Source organism: Nicotiana attenuata, chromosome 10 (assembly GCF_001879085.1).
Source record: "Nicotiana attenuata strain UT chromosome 10, NIATTr2, whole genome shotgun sequence".
NCBI classification, from domain to species: Eukaryota; Viridiplantae; Streptophyta; class Magnoliopsida; order Solanales; family Solanaceae; genus Nicotiana; species Nicotiana attenuata.
In genome coordinates, this window is record NC_031998.1 from 21,921,831 (window position 1) to 21,937,855 (window position 16,025).

The window sequence follows — 16,025 nt, forward strand, 5'->3', positions numbered from 1 at the left end:
ATTTAACAGAAAATCTTCTTCTTCATCGCGATTAATTGAATACTAGGGCTTCTAAATTGATTGAAAAGATTAGCCTTTTTTGTATTTGCAACGGATTTCTTCATCGCCTTTTGTATCTTTGGAGCAGAAGTATTTGATAATTTTACCTCATTCTTCTTCTTCATCGCGATTAATTGAATACTAGGGCTTCTAATTTGATCGAAAAGATTAGTCTTTTTTGTATTTGGAACGGATTTCTTCATCGCCTTTTGTATCTTTGGAGCAGAAGTATCTGATAATTTTACCTCATTCTTCTTCTTCATCTCGATTAATTTGATTGAAAAGATTCAGTCTTTTTTTGCTCGACTCGTCCTTTCTGGAGCTTCGATACGGAAATGCTTGCTAGGTTTCTCGTTGGATTGAGATTGAGCATCGTGTTTTCAGTGAATGGGGGAAGAGAATGGCATGTATCAAAGTAGAGAGAGAAAGAAAATAGTGTAACTGAATAGCGTATTTAGTGGCTTAGGGGTAGGAGGTAACCAAAATTAGATATTTTGCTTTAAACATTAAAAGGTATCTATAGAATATAATTTTTTTAAATGGTATTTATTTAAAATAAATAAGGTGTTAACCTTTACTATAGGAGGTAAAACAGTATAAAAATTCTTTTGCTCTTTTGTTTAGTTTCTCACCCGGTGTCCGGTACCACATCGGAGCTCGACTATATTCGGATTCGCACCACGTAGGGCCTCATTCTGGGGGAAGCGCTCCCTATCAAAAATATTTTCGTACCAAAGGCTCGAACCTGAGACCTCTAGTTGAGAAAATCTTTTGCTCTTTTAATATACATCAAATAAATTCATCTGATAAATCTTCTTTCCGAAACAAGTGCATTACGTTGAAAGGCTTGTTTATGTTGATTATTGTCATTGATTTTCTCAAACATGCATTGTTATAATTCGTAAGGCATAATTATATACATACTTATTTTCAGGAACCAAATATAAACCTCCAGAAAGTGGAACGACCCTTTAGAAAAATAAAAGTGATGCAAGACAGAGGAGAGAAAGAAAGAAAACACTGCCACTTTAAAAAATTGGGATGGAAGAAGAAGCCTAACACTATTAATGTTAAAAAATACTTTCACAAAAACTTTAATTCTTTCTTATGTTTTCAAATTCACTATTAGTTGTTCTTCTTTCTAGTTTCGAAAAAGGGAAAAAATTATTGCATATAATAAATAAAACATGTGATAAGAGTTCATAATATATGTTTTAGTGATTCAACTTTCCTTTTGTTAATTTGAGTGAAATTATCTTTTCAAAAGCAGAATAAAGTGACTTTGTTTCCTTCCCTTCTTTATAAATTTCTTAATCTTTTAATCATTTGTTTTATCGGTATAGAGAATTATGAACTTTAGAGAAATAACAGTTTATTCAAGCCAAGCGATAAGACCACAACGATTAAAAACGTGTTAAGTTTTCATTCTTATACAAACAATAAGCTGTTCATGGAGTTGCTCGAATATTGTAAAGTTGATTCATGATGACCCTAATCCTTTTTTATAAAAAAAAAAAAACGATGAGAAAAAGAAGAAGAAAAAAAGGAAAACTGGAATTAGTTAGGATCTTTGTGTCTTAAATCCCTCATAACTAACAGAATTTCTTGATAATCACTTTTAGCGACAAATTTTTCTATTTAGCTACAGAATTTGTCTGTCACTAATTTTCACATAACCGTCAAAAGTTGTAGTAGAATGGCAAGTAATCGTCCATTATTAATTTGAAGTCTTTAAAGCAGGATTTTTCAGTATGAATTTGAATTAATTGGCTCCCAAAGCGAGTTAAAAATCGAATGTAAAACCAAAAAAAAAAAAAAAAATTCCCCACAACATGCATGGTTGCCTACTTGACAGATTATAGAATAGAGCAACATTGTGTGGATGCATTCGGTATTGCATCATTTGAGCTTTGCTTTGAATTAAATGATAAGAATTTAATACGTTTACAATGTGAATATATTCCTTTGAATAATTTAAGCGGACCCCTTCTCGTTTTGTCCATTTTCGGTTTTCGCTTTGTTATTCCAATAATTCAGTTAAATTTCATGTTTTGTTTTTACTGAATAAGATATATACTATCCCACTTCTTTCGTCTTAATTTATATGATATCTTTCTTTTTTCGAAATTTAAACCTGTCAATTTTAATCGTATATTTGAACATAGAATCTTAAAACTTTAAAAATAAAACTTACGTATTTAGAAACCACGTAAAAAGTAAGCATTATATATTACAATAATTAATAAGTTCAAAATATTTAGAAAACATATAAAAATTAACAATAAAAAGGTAAATTTAATTTGAAAAAAAATTCTTTTGATTTCTTGTGAGCCTTTGGAGTATGGACTAGCGAACATTGAAAGTATGAGTCACTAGTCAGTGCAAGTTGTGATAGCCGAATAAGATGGAATTTTGGAGAAAGATAAAGACAATAGTTAATGCGAATTCTACATCAATCATCAATCATCAATCATCAATCATCAATCATCAAATTGAGGAATGTTTACATTGGGAGAAACTTTGGTTAACTTGACTCTTCTTCATTTCACAATTAGATACTGTTTATTTTTTTCTTTTTCTGGAAGAGTTGACTTGCTATACCAAAACTCTAAACTTAGTACCATCTAAAGATGATGAGCCAGTTTTATTCTATTAATTCCACCTATATTAAAGCTTTAAAAGAATGATTTATGTTTTTAATGATATCTTCATTTCTTTCTCTTTTATTTTTTATTTTTTATAATGATGGTATCTGATCACGCTCAACTGAGTCTCACAAAAATCTATGCGAGCGTTGCAAATATAATCTGAGTATTATTGCCCAGAGTCGAACCACAGGGAACTAACTATCAATCACTACTGTCAGATTTACTAAATTCACACAATCTGTTTTCCCAAACTTTTTGATTCACAATGGTTGATTTTCTAACAACTAAAGACTGAAAGTAATTAACAACTTAAAATTAACTAAACTTGGTGTGTAAACAGTAGGAATAAGGTCTAAGGTAATGGTTTTCCCCGATGGTAATTTCCTTGGTTGTATATGTCTTATAACTATGATTCAGTTGTCTCTATCAATCATGAACACTCCAGCTATCATAAATCTTTCTCAAGTAAGTATGATAATTTACTAGACGCACTCTCTCAAGCTACGCTAGTTAGATTCTCAATACAGTTCGCTTAGATTGCACCCGAGGTATCGTTATCTCTAATCCAACCTCTAAACCCTCGGTTATGACTCTCGTCTATACTCCGGGAGTGATGTTGTTCATACAATCACCTAAATATGCACTCTCTCTCGAGTAGATACATACTAAATAGGAACGGATAATTGAGGACCCTTTCAACTAACCACAATCAAAACATGGATGAACAAATAGAGATTAACAACAAAATCCAACTATATTAATAAACAACCAAGTCATTCCCAATGGGTTCCACCAAAACCTTAGATTAAGGTATTTAGCTACTCATAACAATGAGGAAACAAACTATGAAAAGATTCATAATTGTAAATTGCAAGAAAATAAGAGAGAATAAGAACAATGATGTTTTGGGTGATCTCTCACACTTGTTTCTCTTGCAAAATAATCTCCAAAATAAGCCTAACCTAGCCTTGGGCGAGTTTCCTACATATTGTAAGGATTTTACAAAAGCTTTCCCGAGTTGACACTTTGACCCCTCAAATTTCTGGACTGTGCACGAGCTACCGCGGCTGCGGCGTCGACCGCCGCTCCGGCCGCGGACACCTCTATAGAAAACCGCGGCGCTGACCGCGGCTCTGTCCGCGGGAAGCACTGAAGGTCTTTTTTATTCTCCGCGTCACTTCTCTCATTTGCTCTTTTGCGTTCGGGTGCTTCTTGAATGGGTGATTTCTTCACGTTTTTGCCTCCAAACACTTCATTTTTGCTTCCTCACATCTTGTATTGCCTGCGAAACCAAATAGCATCAATTAAAGCATTTTATTGGCAACTTACCTTACAACACAACAACAAAGCATGGGTAATTATGGCGTAAATAACAACTATATAGCCTATTATCAACACCCCACACTTAAATAATTGCTAGTCCTCGAGCAATCCACCACACTCCATAAAAAGTCATTCCCTATGCTTTTCCCTCAACGACTCACACCATGAACATTTTGCAAGAGTTACACCTAGTAGTGAGCAGCTTTTACCTCAAGAATCAAGTTTTTCGTACCCTGCAACATCTGCACTTACTCAACCACTCTATACAATAGTCAAGACGCACCTTTCCTTCGTGAATCACATGCCCTCACATCACACAAGAGAGTAGTTCCATGTATATAATGATAGTGATACAACTAGGAACTCAAATAGATAGAATTCACTCACTCTCCAAAAGAAACATTCACATGCAACAAAGACGCACCATAGGCTTGCCCCTAGTGTAGTACTCGACTAATCGAGCCTCACTCAGTCTAAGATCAATAGGACTTTATTTGGTTGTAATGTAGGCTAAGGGGCCGGTAGGATACATTTAGATATAGTGACTAACCTCCCTAAGCACTTTTAATACAATTACATTGAACTTCAAACTCGTCATTTGTAAGCCAACACTCCACCGTATTTAAATATCCCCGTACATTAGGTGCAATTTATACTAGCTACCACTTATTAATCACTACAAAATGTATGAATTTTTTTTTTCGTGGTGCTTCTCTTTTACACTTCACATTCCGCACCTTTTTCTCTATTTCCATGGTTCCACTTCGAAAACCAAATCACCACCCCACATTTTTGTTTTTGCATAATCTCAATACCATTCTAGTGCTTAGTGAGCGGGAGGAAAACTGGTTCAAACAACAGGCTATTCAAACAATTGGGTAAGGTTCACATTGTGGTTGCCAAAGAAACAGGCTTATAGGCTCAACGGGGTTAACTAAGATGTAATGCATTCAGGTGGGTTCAAAAAAATTTTTTTTTCTGGCTCAACAAAGAAATGCCTATATCACTTCTAAAACTGAATGAAGCTACTATTTCGCTTTGCAAACACACAGGGCAAGTTCTAGGCATCAAATGTACAACATGGAATACAAACAATACTCACACTCACTTGGCACATGACTCACTCCCGATTAGTTTATCAAGATACTCTCTTTCGAGTGTTCAAGTTAAGCACAAACATACAATTTTTAAGGCACTCAAACAAGATTCAACCCTTGAAGCTAAGCGCTACACTCTAGCGTCTATCGTGTTCAGGTGTAAGAACGCTAAGGGTTTTTCTTCTTCAAATTTCAGCTCTTCGCCCATTAATCCTAACCTAAAAAAAATCTACCTATATTCGGTTCAAGCAAAACCCTTGGAAAAGAACCGTGGCCCAAAGAAAAACCAAGGGGGAGTTACTACACTACCTAAAAATAAAAAAAATCTTTTTGGTATTTTCTGTAGACTAGCTTCCCTCAAGAAAATTGTCTAAAGAATCCGTCATTAGGAAGAGTCTTTATATTTCCAATTTTTTTTTCTCGACTAGTCCCTCAAGAACCCCGTCGACAGAGATCCATCGTCGGGACAAGTCGCTTCATTTTTTTGACTTCCTAAAACACAATAACTGCTACTCCATTCCTAAACAGCTAACACAAAACACAAAGTAAAACCAAGAACAAACAAACAAATAATATTCACAAGTACAACCGACAACGAAATTCCCCCACCCCACACTTATAAATAAGACATGTCCCCATGGCTTAACAATATAAAATCAGTGAGGTAAAGGAACTTCCCTGAGGGGTCACTCTTGATCTGAAACAGTGTCTGGGTTCACGCTGCAGGCGCGGCCCAGAGCTCTCAACCATCCCATGAACTTCTTTTCTGACTTCACTTGTCTTTCTGCCCGAAAAGGTGTTTTTATAGGTAATTTCCCATCAATTTGAGAGTTCTCAGGGACATTGGCAAGGCGGCAGAGACGGGTGACAAGAGAAGGGAAGTAATGGCCTTTGCCTAGTTCGGGCGATCGGATGAACATCTCTTCAGAAAGGACTCGGGTGACTTCAAACCCTTGATGAGTCATGAAGCAATATATCATAGCCGCCCGTGGCCCATTTACATCGGTGGTATTGCTGGAAGGTAACAACCGAGTGTTGATGACCGTGAGCCAACATTTGGCCACCCAAGAAAGAGACTTAGAATGCAGAGTCGTCGGTTGTGCAATCCATTTGGGTTGTTTGCCAGGTATACCAATGACTCCCAGAAGTCTGTCCCAATCAACCGTCGGGCGACTGGCTATGAGGTAGTGATCCATACCTGTGAAAGCGGGGAGGCGATACACCCTGCGGATGACCTCTGAAGAAGCACTAACCCTAGTGTTACGCACAGTCACCACCCCGTCCTCATGTTCTGGCAGGTTTGCGTAGAACTCCCTCACTAGCTGAATATTAGCTTCCTCGGGAGACTCAAAGAAGATGTCCAGCTGACACCTCCGTAGCTCCTCAAACATAGAGGGGCATTCCCTCATCAAGGCATTCCTATCGATATGAACTTCATGTTGTAACTTCTTGGTCAGCTTTTGAGTGTACCTTGTCTCAGCTGCTTTAGAGACGAACCGAGTGCTATCAAAATCTTGTGCACTGGATTGGCCCCTAGCTCATGAAGAGCCTCATGGGCCCTTAACAGAGGACCCGGTGTTCCGTCTCTTACGTGAAGAACTCATATTACCTGTCAAAACGGAGAAATGCGTATTAGTATGAGCCTAAAATGGTGACTATGGGTGGTTACTCAGACTTCACCACAACCATGTCACAACATCCCTTTATATCTCCACCATTGAGGCAATTTCATAAACACATTGTGGGCAAGACATTATTTTTTCATATTCATAGCCCAAGGGGATCAAGAACAACTTTCCCACTTCAATTATTCAAACACCTACACACCCCACACTTGGTCAAAGCCATCACCCACCAACAACACCATTCCAAACATTAACAACACAGCCCCTTCACCAAACAAGTGCTCAAAACGAAATTCCCCTCTAAAATAAGAAGAAAAACTAAACAAGAACAAGAGTATATAACTACACTACATTAAAACAACATACATTAGCATACAACACAACAAAATAGAAAGAAAAAAGAAGGGGGGGTAGGAATCAAACCTTGGGGGGAAGAAGATGATGCTCTTGTGAAGGAGGAAGAGGGGGAAGATGAGAATGGAGGATGGGGAGTTAGGGTTTAGAGTTAGAGAGAGATTGGGGATTTTGGGAGGGGAAGTTCGTGTGTTTTGATTGTTTTAGGAGGGGGATTTTTGTTTTTTTTTTAAAATAAAAAAAGAAGAGTGAAGAAAGTCGAAAAAATTAAAAAAAATTAAAAAAATTTAAAACCTGGTGCCCCGACCGCGGTCGCATCCGCGGTGCGCGCCGCGGTTTGGGAGAGAAGTCCCGCGGTCGACGCCGCGGCTGCGGTGAATTTTGCTTCTCCAGTGATTTTCGTGGTCTGGACCGCGGTTTGGGACCGCGGTCGCGGAGGGCGCTGTTTTTTTTTTAAACACATNCTTCTTGAATGGGTGATTTCTTCACGTTTTTGCCTCCAAACACTTCATTTTTGCTTCCTCACATCTTGTATTCCCTGCGAAACCAAATAGCATCAATTAAAGCATTTTATTGGCAACTTACCTTACAACACAACAACAAAGCATGGGTAATGATGGCGTAAATAACAACTATATAGCCTATTATCAGTGTTCGAACCAAATAATATTTGTGTGAAATGAGATTAAATGGAGCGACATTAAGGATTCATATAGCCAACTCCAACTTGTTTGGAACTTAGCCGTTTATGATAGTGTATTAGTGTCTGAATCAACTTGTGTACATCTTAATACATTTATCTACCACCAGTATAAATACTGTGTAACTCTACTCACCAAAACTTATGCATAAATGACCTAATTTTTTAACTATGATCTTCTATAATTTTCACCCACGTCATTAACCATCAAACTACCCCTTGGACGCAAAGATATCTTCATTTCACAACTAATGATCCAACTGTTTTTGTTCTTTAATACTTGGAAAACTTGACTTCCCCTACCGAATACCCCATAGTCTATCGGAACGCGTTTATAGGTTGCATCATCGAAGGATAAATCAATCTCCTTTTTATCAAAAACATGGCTTTAAATTATATGTACTGACCACGTTTAAATAATTTTATATACTATTAGTGTATTTTGACTTTTTATATAAGATTTGTACCATACTTGTAATTGCTTTTTGAGTGACATGATGGTTTTAAGCTTTTTTTTAAACATCTATTGCATAAGAAGAGGGAGAAATCATACCCAAGGTTCAAGTCAGCCTATTTAATATTTAAAATTTCTCGTCAAAATGCAATTATTTCTTCCTTCCATGTTTTCTTGTCCACTACTATACTAAAAATAGATAAATTCTTTTACTTGTTCAATTAAGAAAATCATTGATTAATCACTATTTTATATCTATTTTACCCTTCTTATTAACCACATCTTATTTTCAGTTCATTTTCTACTAACATATAATAAAGAGGTGATATAGTAAAACTATAATGTTATTTATTATTTCTTAAGGGGTGTCAGGTCTGCGTACACTCTACTCTCCCCAGACCCCACTAGTGGGATTTTACTGGGTATGTTGTTGTTGTTGTTGTAAGGGGTGTCAGGTGTGCTAACTCAATAGTGGACAAGTAAACTTGGACGAGGGAGTAATTTGTTAACTTTCAAATGTAATGTCAAAAATCCATTTAGATAATCAATTAATTTGATGCCAAAATAGCTAAATACTCACCTTTTCTACAACTATTAGGAATTTTTGCATTTATTGGTGAAACAAGTTTGTTATATAGGTTTATCTTCACTTCAAAATTTTCAACTTGAGGAAAAAAAAATTCTTTTCAATATGCATGTGAATAACATAGTAGTTGAGGAAGTGTCTTAACGCTTAACACCTAAGTTTTGTTTCTTTAATAACATATCATCAATAAACTAAATTAAACATAGTAGGTCAATGCATGGGACCCATGAACACAAGGTGGCATTCTTCTTCTGACCATTTCATTCATTCTTCCTCTATAACTTCCACTTTGAAATCTCCTGCAATCAACAAAACATAGTATTTGTCACCCTAATCAAATATTCATAATCCTATATTTATGTTGTCTTAAATATTTGAGTTGCAGGAGTTTTAAGAAGAACAAATAAAAGATGGCAGGAGGTGGAGGAGACCAAGAAACAAATTTGGAATTTACACCAACATGGATTGTTGCCTTGGTCTGCACTTTCATAGTTGCTATCTCTCTTGTTGTTGAAAGAATCATTCATTATGCTGGCAAGGTGATGGTTAATCCAACTTCTTTAAATTGACTAGTTTTACGCTGACTGTCAAGTTGAAGGGGAGCCTTGGAGCAATAGTCAAGTTGTCTCCGTGTGACCTATAGATCACGGGTTCGAGCTGTGGAATCATCTACCTATATCACACCCCCTTAGGGTGCTGCCCTTTTCCGGACTCTACATGAATACGGAATGCTTTATGCACCGAACTGCCCTTTTACGCTGACTGTCAACTCAGTTTCCAGTAGTAGTTTGCAGCACAAAGTTTTCTTGATTTTAGCCTTAGTACTTCTAACTAATAATATGTGTCATGTCTCTTTAATAATATGAGTTCCAATTGTGATTTGTCTAACAGTATTTGCTTAAGAAAAACCAGAAGCCACTTTATGAAGCCTTACAAAAGATCAAAGAAGGTACATAATTTACTTCAATTTCTCTTCGTTACCTCTCTTTTACTTCTTTAGCTGTCGGATACAGTCTCTCTGACCTCCCAGGGTAGGGGTAAGGCTGCGGACATCCTACCCTCCCTGGACCCCACTTGTGGGAATCCACTCGGTTGTTGTTGTTGTTGTTACCTCTCTTTTACTTGGTCAAAGTTAAGATATCTGATTAGTGCCTATTCTAAAAAGATGATCAAATGATGCAGAGTTGATGCTGTTGGGATTCATATCTCTGCTTTTGACTGTTTTCCAAGACAGAATGGTTAAAATATGTATTCCTAAGCACTTGACCAATAGTTGGCTGCCTTGTAAAAAGGATGAAGATGCCAATGGAACTGTCCACTTTCAGACCTCCTCTGGAAATTTCTTCTCTTTAATTCCAGGAGGAAGGCGCCTGCTCGCTGAATCTGCTAATTCTGGTTATTGTGAGGCTAAGGTATGTATAATTAGTACTCTTGATGCTATGCGCGGAGTTTAGAGAAAGAGCCAGATCACATTGGTGTCCATTGTATGCAGTCTTGCCATTTCCGCTAAAGACTGTTTTCACAGTTTGAACCTGTGAGGTAGAGGTCACAGGATGGCAACTCTTACTGGTTGCACCAAGACTTCCCTTCGACCAATTCTTTCATGTTTGGAAGGAAAACAAAGTGAAAAGGTTTTTGGCCAAAAAATACTTGTTGAGCTTTGATTTTGTGTTTATTTGATATTTTAAACCGAAAAAAAAAATTACCTTTTCTCCAAACAGATCTTAGGAGTTTTCCATGTTTTCCAAAAAAACTACTATAATATAAACACAACATTTAACTTGAACCTTGTTTTCGTTCCATAACACCCCAATAGTGGGGGGAAAAAAGAAAGCAAATTAAGGGGAAAATAATCAGCCAATCAAGATTAATATAAATTTCTTGCAATTGGATTCTGTCAAAACACATTTAGTCCACATACTGATGTTTCTGATCATATGCCCTTCATGTGTCATTTTTCAGGATGATATTCTCTGAATTTCTAACTCTTTCTTTTTTTGAAACTTAACAGGACAAGGCACCATTGCTATCTCTCACAGCATTACATCATCTTCATACATTTATATTTGTGCTGGCTGTTTCACATGTTACTTTCTCAGCTCTTACAATTTTATTTGGTGGTATAAAGGTAAATTTTCATTCATCTTGCTTTTGTTTTCTGAATTTAATATGCAGCTTAGTTACATCCTCTCCATTTGTTTTTTTATTTATACAAATGACCTTTGCTCTAATTAAACAGATACGTCAGTGGAAATCTTGGGAGGATTCTATCCAGAAAGAGGAATATGATCCAGAAGAAGGTAATGTCCCTTGACTGCTGAATTTTACATGTCTCTTCTTTGTCGCTGATTACTTCTTATTAGTATAGTTCCCTTTGAACTAAACTGGATACAAAGTTTGCATAAGTACTCACAACTCACGAGTTTAAGTTCTATGCATTGATAGTATATTGATTTTTAACACCATCACGTTAAGTCCACCTACGACAACAGTTGACTATTCGTAGCAAGCCTGATACGATAACCAGGAAAATATAGCAACAACTTGTTACGACCAATTAAATTGCGCTAATAGTGTATTCATCACAATGAAACAATATCAGCCTAGAGTAACTTCTCTTTCCATCATTCTAATGAGGATATATTGTGAATGCAGTAATTCGCTCTAAAGTTACACATGTCCAAGATCATGATTTTGTCAAGGGCCGATTTCTAGGTTTTGGTAAAAGATCAACTTTATTAAGTTGGCTGGTAAGTGGAGAAGTCTTCTTTCTTTTATGCTTATTTTCAATTCTATATATATATGTGGTGATGATGTGTATGTGTCTGTGTGTATATTCAATGTCTTATTACTCAAGTATGGTAGTTAAACTACTTGTGGACAGAAACATTCTTATTTTTGGAGGTAACCAAGACCACGCATTACTAGTTGGTATGAAGCAAAGGCAAATTCTTACTTTTCTACAACAGGTTAAATTATGGTGATTGTCTAAAAATATTTTACACCGTTAGTGTATATAAATTAAATGCCTTTAGTATATCACCAACTCAGGAACATGACCAGTTGTGTATTTCAGCAAGCTGCATATTTCAGATTCTGCTTCTGTACATTGTCAATATTTTAGGTCTGTTTTAACAGATTTCTATTTTGGATCTTGATTCTCAGCATTCTTTCGTCAAGCAATTTTTTGGATCTGTCACAAAATCAGACTATACAACTTTGAGGCTCGGCTTCATTATGGTACGTTTACATTAACCACACATTATACTGGTTTTAGTACGTTTGCTTATTTCGTGACGCTCAACTTTTGCTGAACTTGCTACCTCAGACTCATTGCAAGGGGAGCCCGAAGTTCAATTTTCATAAGTATATGATACGTGTTCTTGAAGCTGATTTCAAGAAAGTTGTTGGGATTAGGTGAGTTACACAAGTGAACAAAATGGAAAGAAAACAAGGAAGCATGTATTAGTCAATCTGATGCTATTGATCACAGATTTTGAAATATATAACATAATTTTCATAATCAAGTAAAAGTTTCCCATCTTTTGTATTGGCGACTTGAAAGCTCCTCTTCGAGGTTACCCGTGTGTTTTCCTCAATGACCAACATTTCATTTACTTAACTTATTGTCGGGTTCTGTACTTCTATCCAAACACGTAACTGCTTTTTTATATATAGCGTCAGCACTTGAAATTGCTTTTCAGTACTTCAGCTTATTAGCTACTTTTAATCAGCTACGTCAAACAAGCTCTTAGTTCCTTTTAATTTTCAACTGAAAATTTGCATTTGTTTGTGCAGCTGGTATCTGTGGGTATTTGTGGTCTTGTTCCTATTGCTAAATGTTCATGGTGAGCTATGTCATTCACTGTTTCATCCCTTTTTCTTTATTATCATAAGTGCATCTAATTTTTAGCCAAGAACAACAGCTTATGTTTGAATTATCACTCCCTCTTTTCTCCCATCTATCTCTTTCTTATTCTCTCTCACTTTCTATTTTCAGGCTGGCACGCTTACTTTTGGATAGCATTTGTTCCCTTTGGTGTAAGTAATTTCTAGCAGTATTAAAAACTACTAATCTTTCTCAGTACCCCTTTGAACTACAGCCAAACCTCTCTATAACAGCCTCGTTTGTTCCGAATATTTTTGGCTGTTATAGCGAAGTGTTGTTATAGAGAACATATATTATAACATAACATGAACATTGGTTCCGAAAAAGTTTGGCTTTTATAGTGAAGTGTTGTTATATATGGATGCTGTTATAGAGACGTCTGACTGTACTGGATTCATTTGTTTAATCTCTTTCTCACTTTACAATCTGTCCAATGTTCAAAAGTTAATAGAAGGACAAGAAATTTGTGAAATAAACTCTTAGTATTAACCATATAGTAGGACTCCGCTCATATTTCATGGCAATATATATATAGCTTTAAAAATCGCAGTTACTGGTCACCATTCTTAGAATATGAATAGTCCTCAGATTCAATTGTTCAAAAGATGTTGCTTTCGATATCCTTCTCCTCAGAAAATCCTAAAAGATAGAAATATTATACGTGTATTATGCAGCTTTTGCTAGCTGTGGGGACTAAACTAGAGCATGTGATAACTCAACTTGCTGGAGAGGTTGCAGCAAAGCATATAGCGGTTGAAGGAGATTTGGTTGTGAAGCCATCAGATGACCACTTCTGGTTTCATAGGCCGCGAATCGTCCTACTCCTCATTCATATCATCCTTTTCCAGAACTCCTTTGAGATTGCATTTTTCTTCTGGATTTGGGTAATCTTAACACCATAACATTAAACTCTTAACGTAACAATTGCTTTAGGTGTTTTCTATATTCCTTTTTTTTTTTAATAATTGAGAATTTCGCGTTCTTTTCATTGACAGGCTCAATATCATTTTAACTCCTGCATTATGGGACAAGTTGGTTATATCATCCCAAGACTTGTCATAGGGTAAGTTCCTCCTCCTTTCTCATCTAGCAGAGGAAAATTTAAACATGAGAGTCACAAAATAAAGGGAGAATCATATCATCTATGCGGTTAAGAGAATACATATCATCTAAGCGGTTAAGCGCAAAAAAGCTTATATGATCAGGACGCATGTCATGCATTCATTTGTTTGGTGCAAACACCAGGTGCTGGTAAAGCTTTACCTAGCTTACCATTCACATCTATCTGAGTCCAAGATGTCTTACCATTAAAGCATCCAGACCAACTACACTATAGTTATTGGGCAAAATACAAACTTGGCTGGTTGGCGGAAACTAATTGCATTTGCTAGCAAAAATATATATTTTGTCAGCAATTATTTTTCGGAGCGGCTAAAATTTTTTATTTTATTTATTGATTAAAAAGAAGTGATGATTTAACATCAATGTAAAGATTAACCTCCAAAAGAGTATGAACCAACACTAGCTATGCAGCATTTGGAAGTAAAGGTTGAATTGTGTCCTATTGCAGGATGTTTGTTCAATTCCTTTGCAGTTATAGTACTCTGCCGCTGTATGCAATTGTCACACAGGTGATCGATCCTCGACCATATATTTACTATTTGGTTTGTCTGAATTTTTTACTTATAAATTCTCCTAATATACTATTGATGCATGAATGCAGATGGGAAGTTCCTTCAAGAAAGAAATATTCGACGAACATATACAAGACGGGCTTGTTTTCTGGGCTAAGAAGGCTAAAAGAAGAGCTGCCAATGGCTCCAGCCAAGTTGGACATAAAGAATCATCTCCTTCTCCTATGGCTGTGCAGTTATCACAAGTAGAAATACAAGAATCTGCAATGGAAGAAGGCGATGCCGGGGAAATTCGGCCCGCGACCAACCAACTCAACTCAAAAGTAAAATAAGCTAACATTTCTCCCATCTTTCAAAGCTGTTAAAATTGTAAAAAAGCCTTGTAAAAATGAGGAACTTTTACAGTAGAGGGTAAACATATACCTACCCAAGAAAGAGAAAAGAATGATCAGAGACGTTTTGAATAATTTTCCTAATCAATTGAATTATTTGATGCATGTTTCAATGCTTTTAATTTCTAGTTTTTTTTGTATTATGGTTCTCAAGATATGAGCCGAGGGTCACCCGAAAACAATCTCTCTACCCTTAGGGGTAGGGATAAGGTCTGCGTACACTCTACCCTCCCCAAACCCCACTAGTGGGATTATTACTGGGTTGTTGTTGGTTCTCAAGATATGGATTATTATTCCATGCCTTGCTATGTTCTGCACCACAAACAAGCAGACGCATTGCCGTTGAATTATAGGAAAATAAAGATAATGAATAGTGACCTTCAAACTCCACGTCCCGATTGGTCGTTAAGGCAAAAGCCTGCATTGCTTCTGCAAACCAGTATTAACGTTTAACGATTTACCACTAAACATTTTGTTCCCATGCTAATGTGTATTTCCTACTCCGAATATCCATTTAGACCAAAAAAGGAACTAATACACTTCTAGAGCTCTAGATACTAAACATTGAGCCTCTAATTAGTTTATTGTATAAACTAAAACCGCTATATCAATCACAAGAAAGCGACCGACATTATTGGGCATTAACAATGGGTAAAGGACAATTTCACTCTCGTTTACATTTTTGGGTTTATAACTGTTAGTACAATCTGTTGTGGGCAACACGAAAAGTAGATAATGAGTTACCGCAACATTAAACCCCATAAGAAAACAAAAAGGTGCACTTTGAATCAGAAAACTATAGCAACTCAGAGAAATTCCAGAACTTCAAGGAGCCAGAAGTCAAAAACAACTTTAAACATCTGAACTCTACGTCCACCTCCAAGTTGAAGAACCGTGATTAATTTCAACATTACATAAGTTTGTTCAAAAGAAAGAAAAGAACATTTTAACAATAGTTATAACAGAGAACCCATTATAAATTAATCCACTTCTACAGCAAAAGCATGAGAATCTCGTTGACACATAAAGGATTCAGCATCACATAGTGTGCAAGTATAGCAGTAAGGAATTTCTCATTCTTCGGCGGCACTAGCAGCACTTAGATCCACATTGAGGTCAAGAACCTGAAAAAGATATGCAATTGAGTCAACTCAGTTATGTCCTTCAAAATTCAATACAGTTATTACAAATTATACCACCTTCCAAAAACAATATCTAGCGACTAGAAATACGCTGAGAGTCCTTTTTTCTCTCTGGCCCCATTAACCTCGCAACCCACCCACC

The 16,025-nt window shown here is 36.3% G+C and overlaps 2 protein-coding genes across 2 annotated transcripts in view; one reads left to right on the top strand and one right to left on the bottom strand.

The window, feature by feature from the left end:
- Positions 9,046 to 14,854, top strand: LOC109233143 (MLO-like protein 1). The gene is made up of 15 exons (XM_019398920.1): positions 9,046 to 9,063; positions 9,212 to 9,365; positions 9,718 to 9,775; positions 10,009 to 10,238; positions 10,838 to 10,954; positions 11,066 to 11,126; positions 11,482 to 11,576; positions 11,992 to 12,066; positions 12,155 to 12,243; positions 12,625 to 12,674; positions 12,827 to 12,867; positions 13,390 to 13,599; positions 13,711 to 13,778; positions 14,286 to 14,346; positions 14,439 to 14,854. The coding sequence occupies exons 2-15, from the start codon at positions 9,237 to 9,239 to the stop codon at positions 14,679 to 14,681; spliced, it is 1,527 nt and encodes a 508-aa protein (XP_019254465.1). The 5' UTR covers positions 9,046 to 9,063; positions 9,212 to 9,236; the 3' UTR covers positions 14,682 to 14,854.
- LOC109233144 (guanosine nucleotide diphosphate dissociation inhibitor 2-like) overlaps positions 15,503 to 16,025 on the bottom strand; it is a 5,892-nt gene continuing 5,369 nt past the window's right edge. Inside the window, exon 13 of the mRNA XM_019398921.1 lies at positions 15,503 to 15,865. Within this exon, the coding sequence (XP_019254466.1) occupies positions 15,815 to 15,865 (51 nt within the window). The 3' untranslated portion in view covers positions 15,503 to 15,814. The remainder of the gene's footprint in view (positions 15,866 to 16,025) is intronic.

What these genes read in the sequence shown, in the direction of transcription:
- LOC109233143 (XM_019398920.1), top strand. Translation starts at nt 9,237, where the DNA reads ATGGCAGGAGGTGGAGGAGACCAAGAAACAAATTTGGAATTTACACCA. An exon ending in TCATTCATTATGCTGGCAAG is followed by an intron (nt 9,366 to 9,717) that starts GTGATGGTTAAT and finishes TTTGTCTAACAG; the next exon opens with TATTTGCTTAAGAAAAACCA. An exon ending in CAACTTTATTAAGTTGGCTG is followed by an intron (nt 11,577 to 11,991) that starts GTAAGTGGAGAA and finishes CTTGATTCTCAG; the next exon opens with CATTCTTTCGTCAAGCAATT.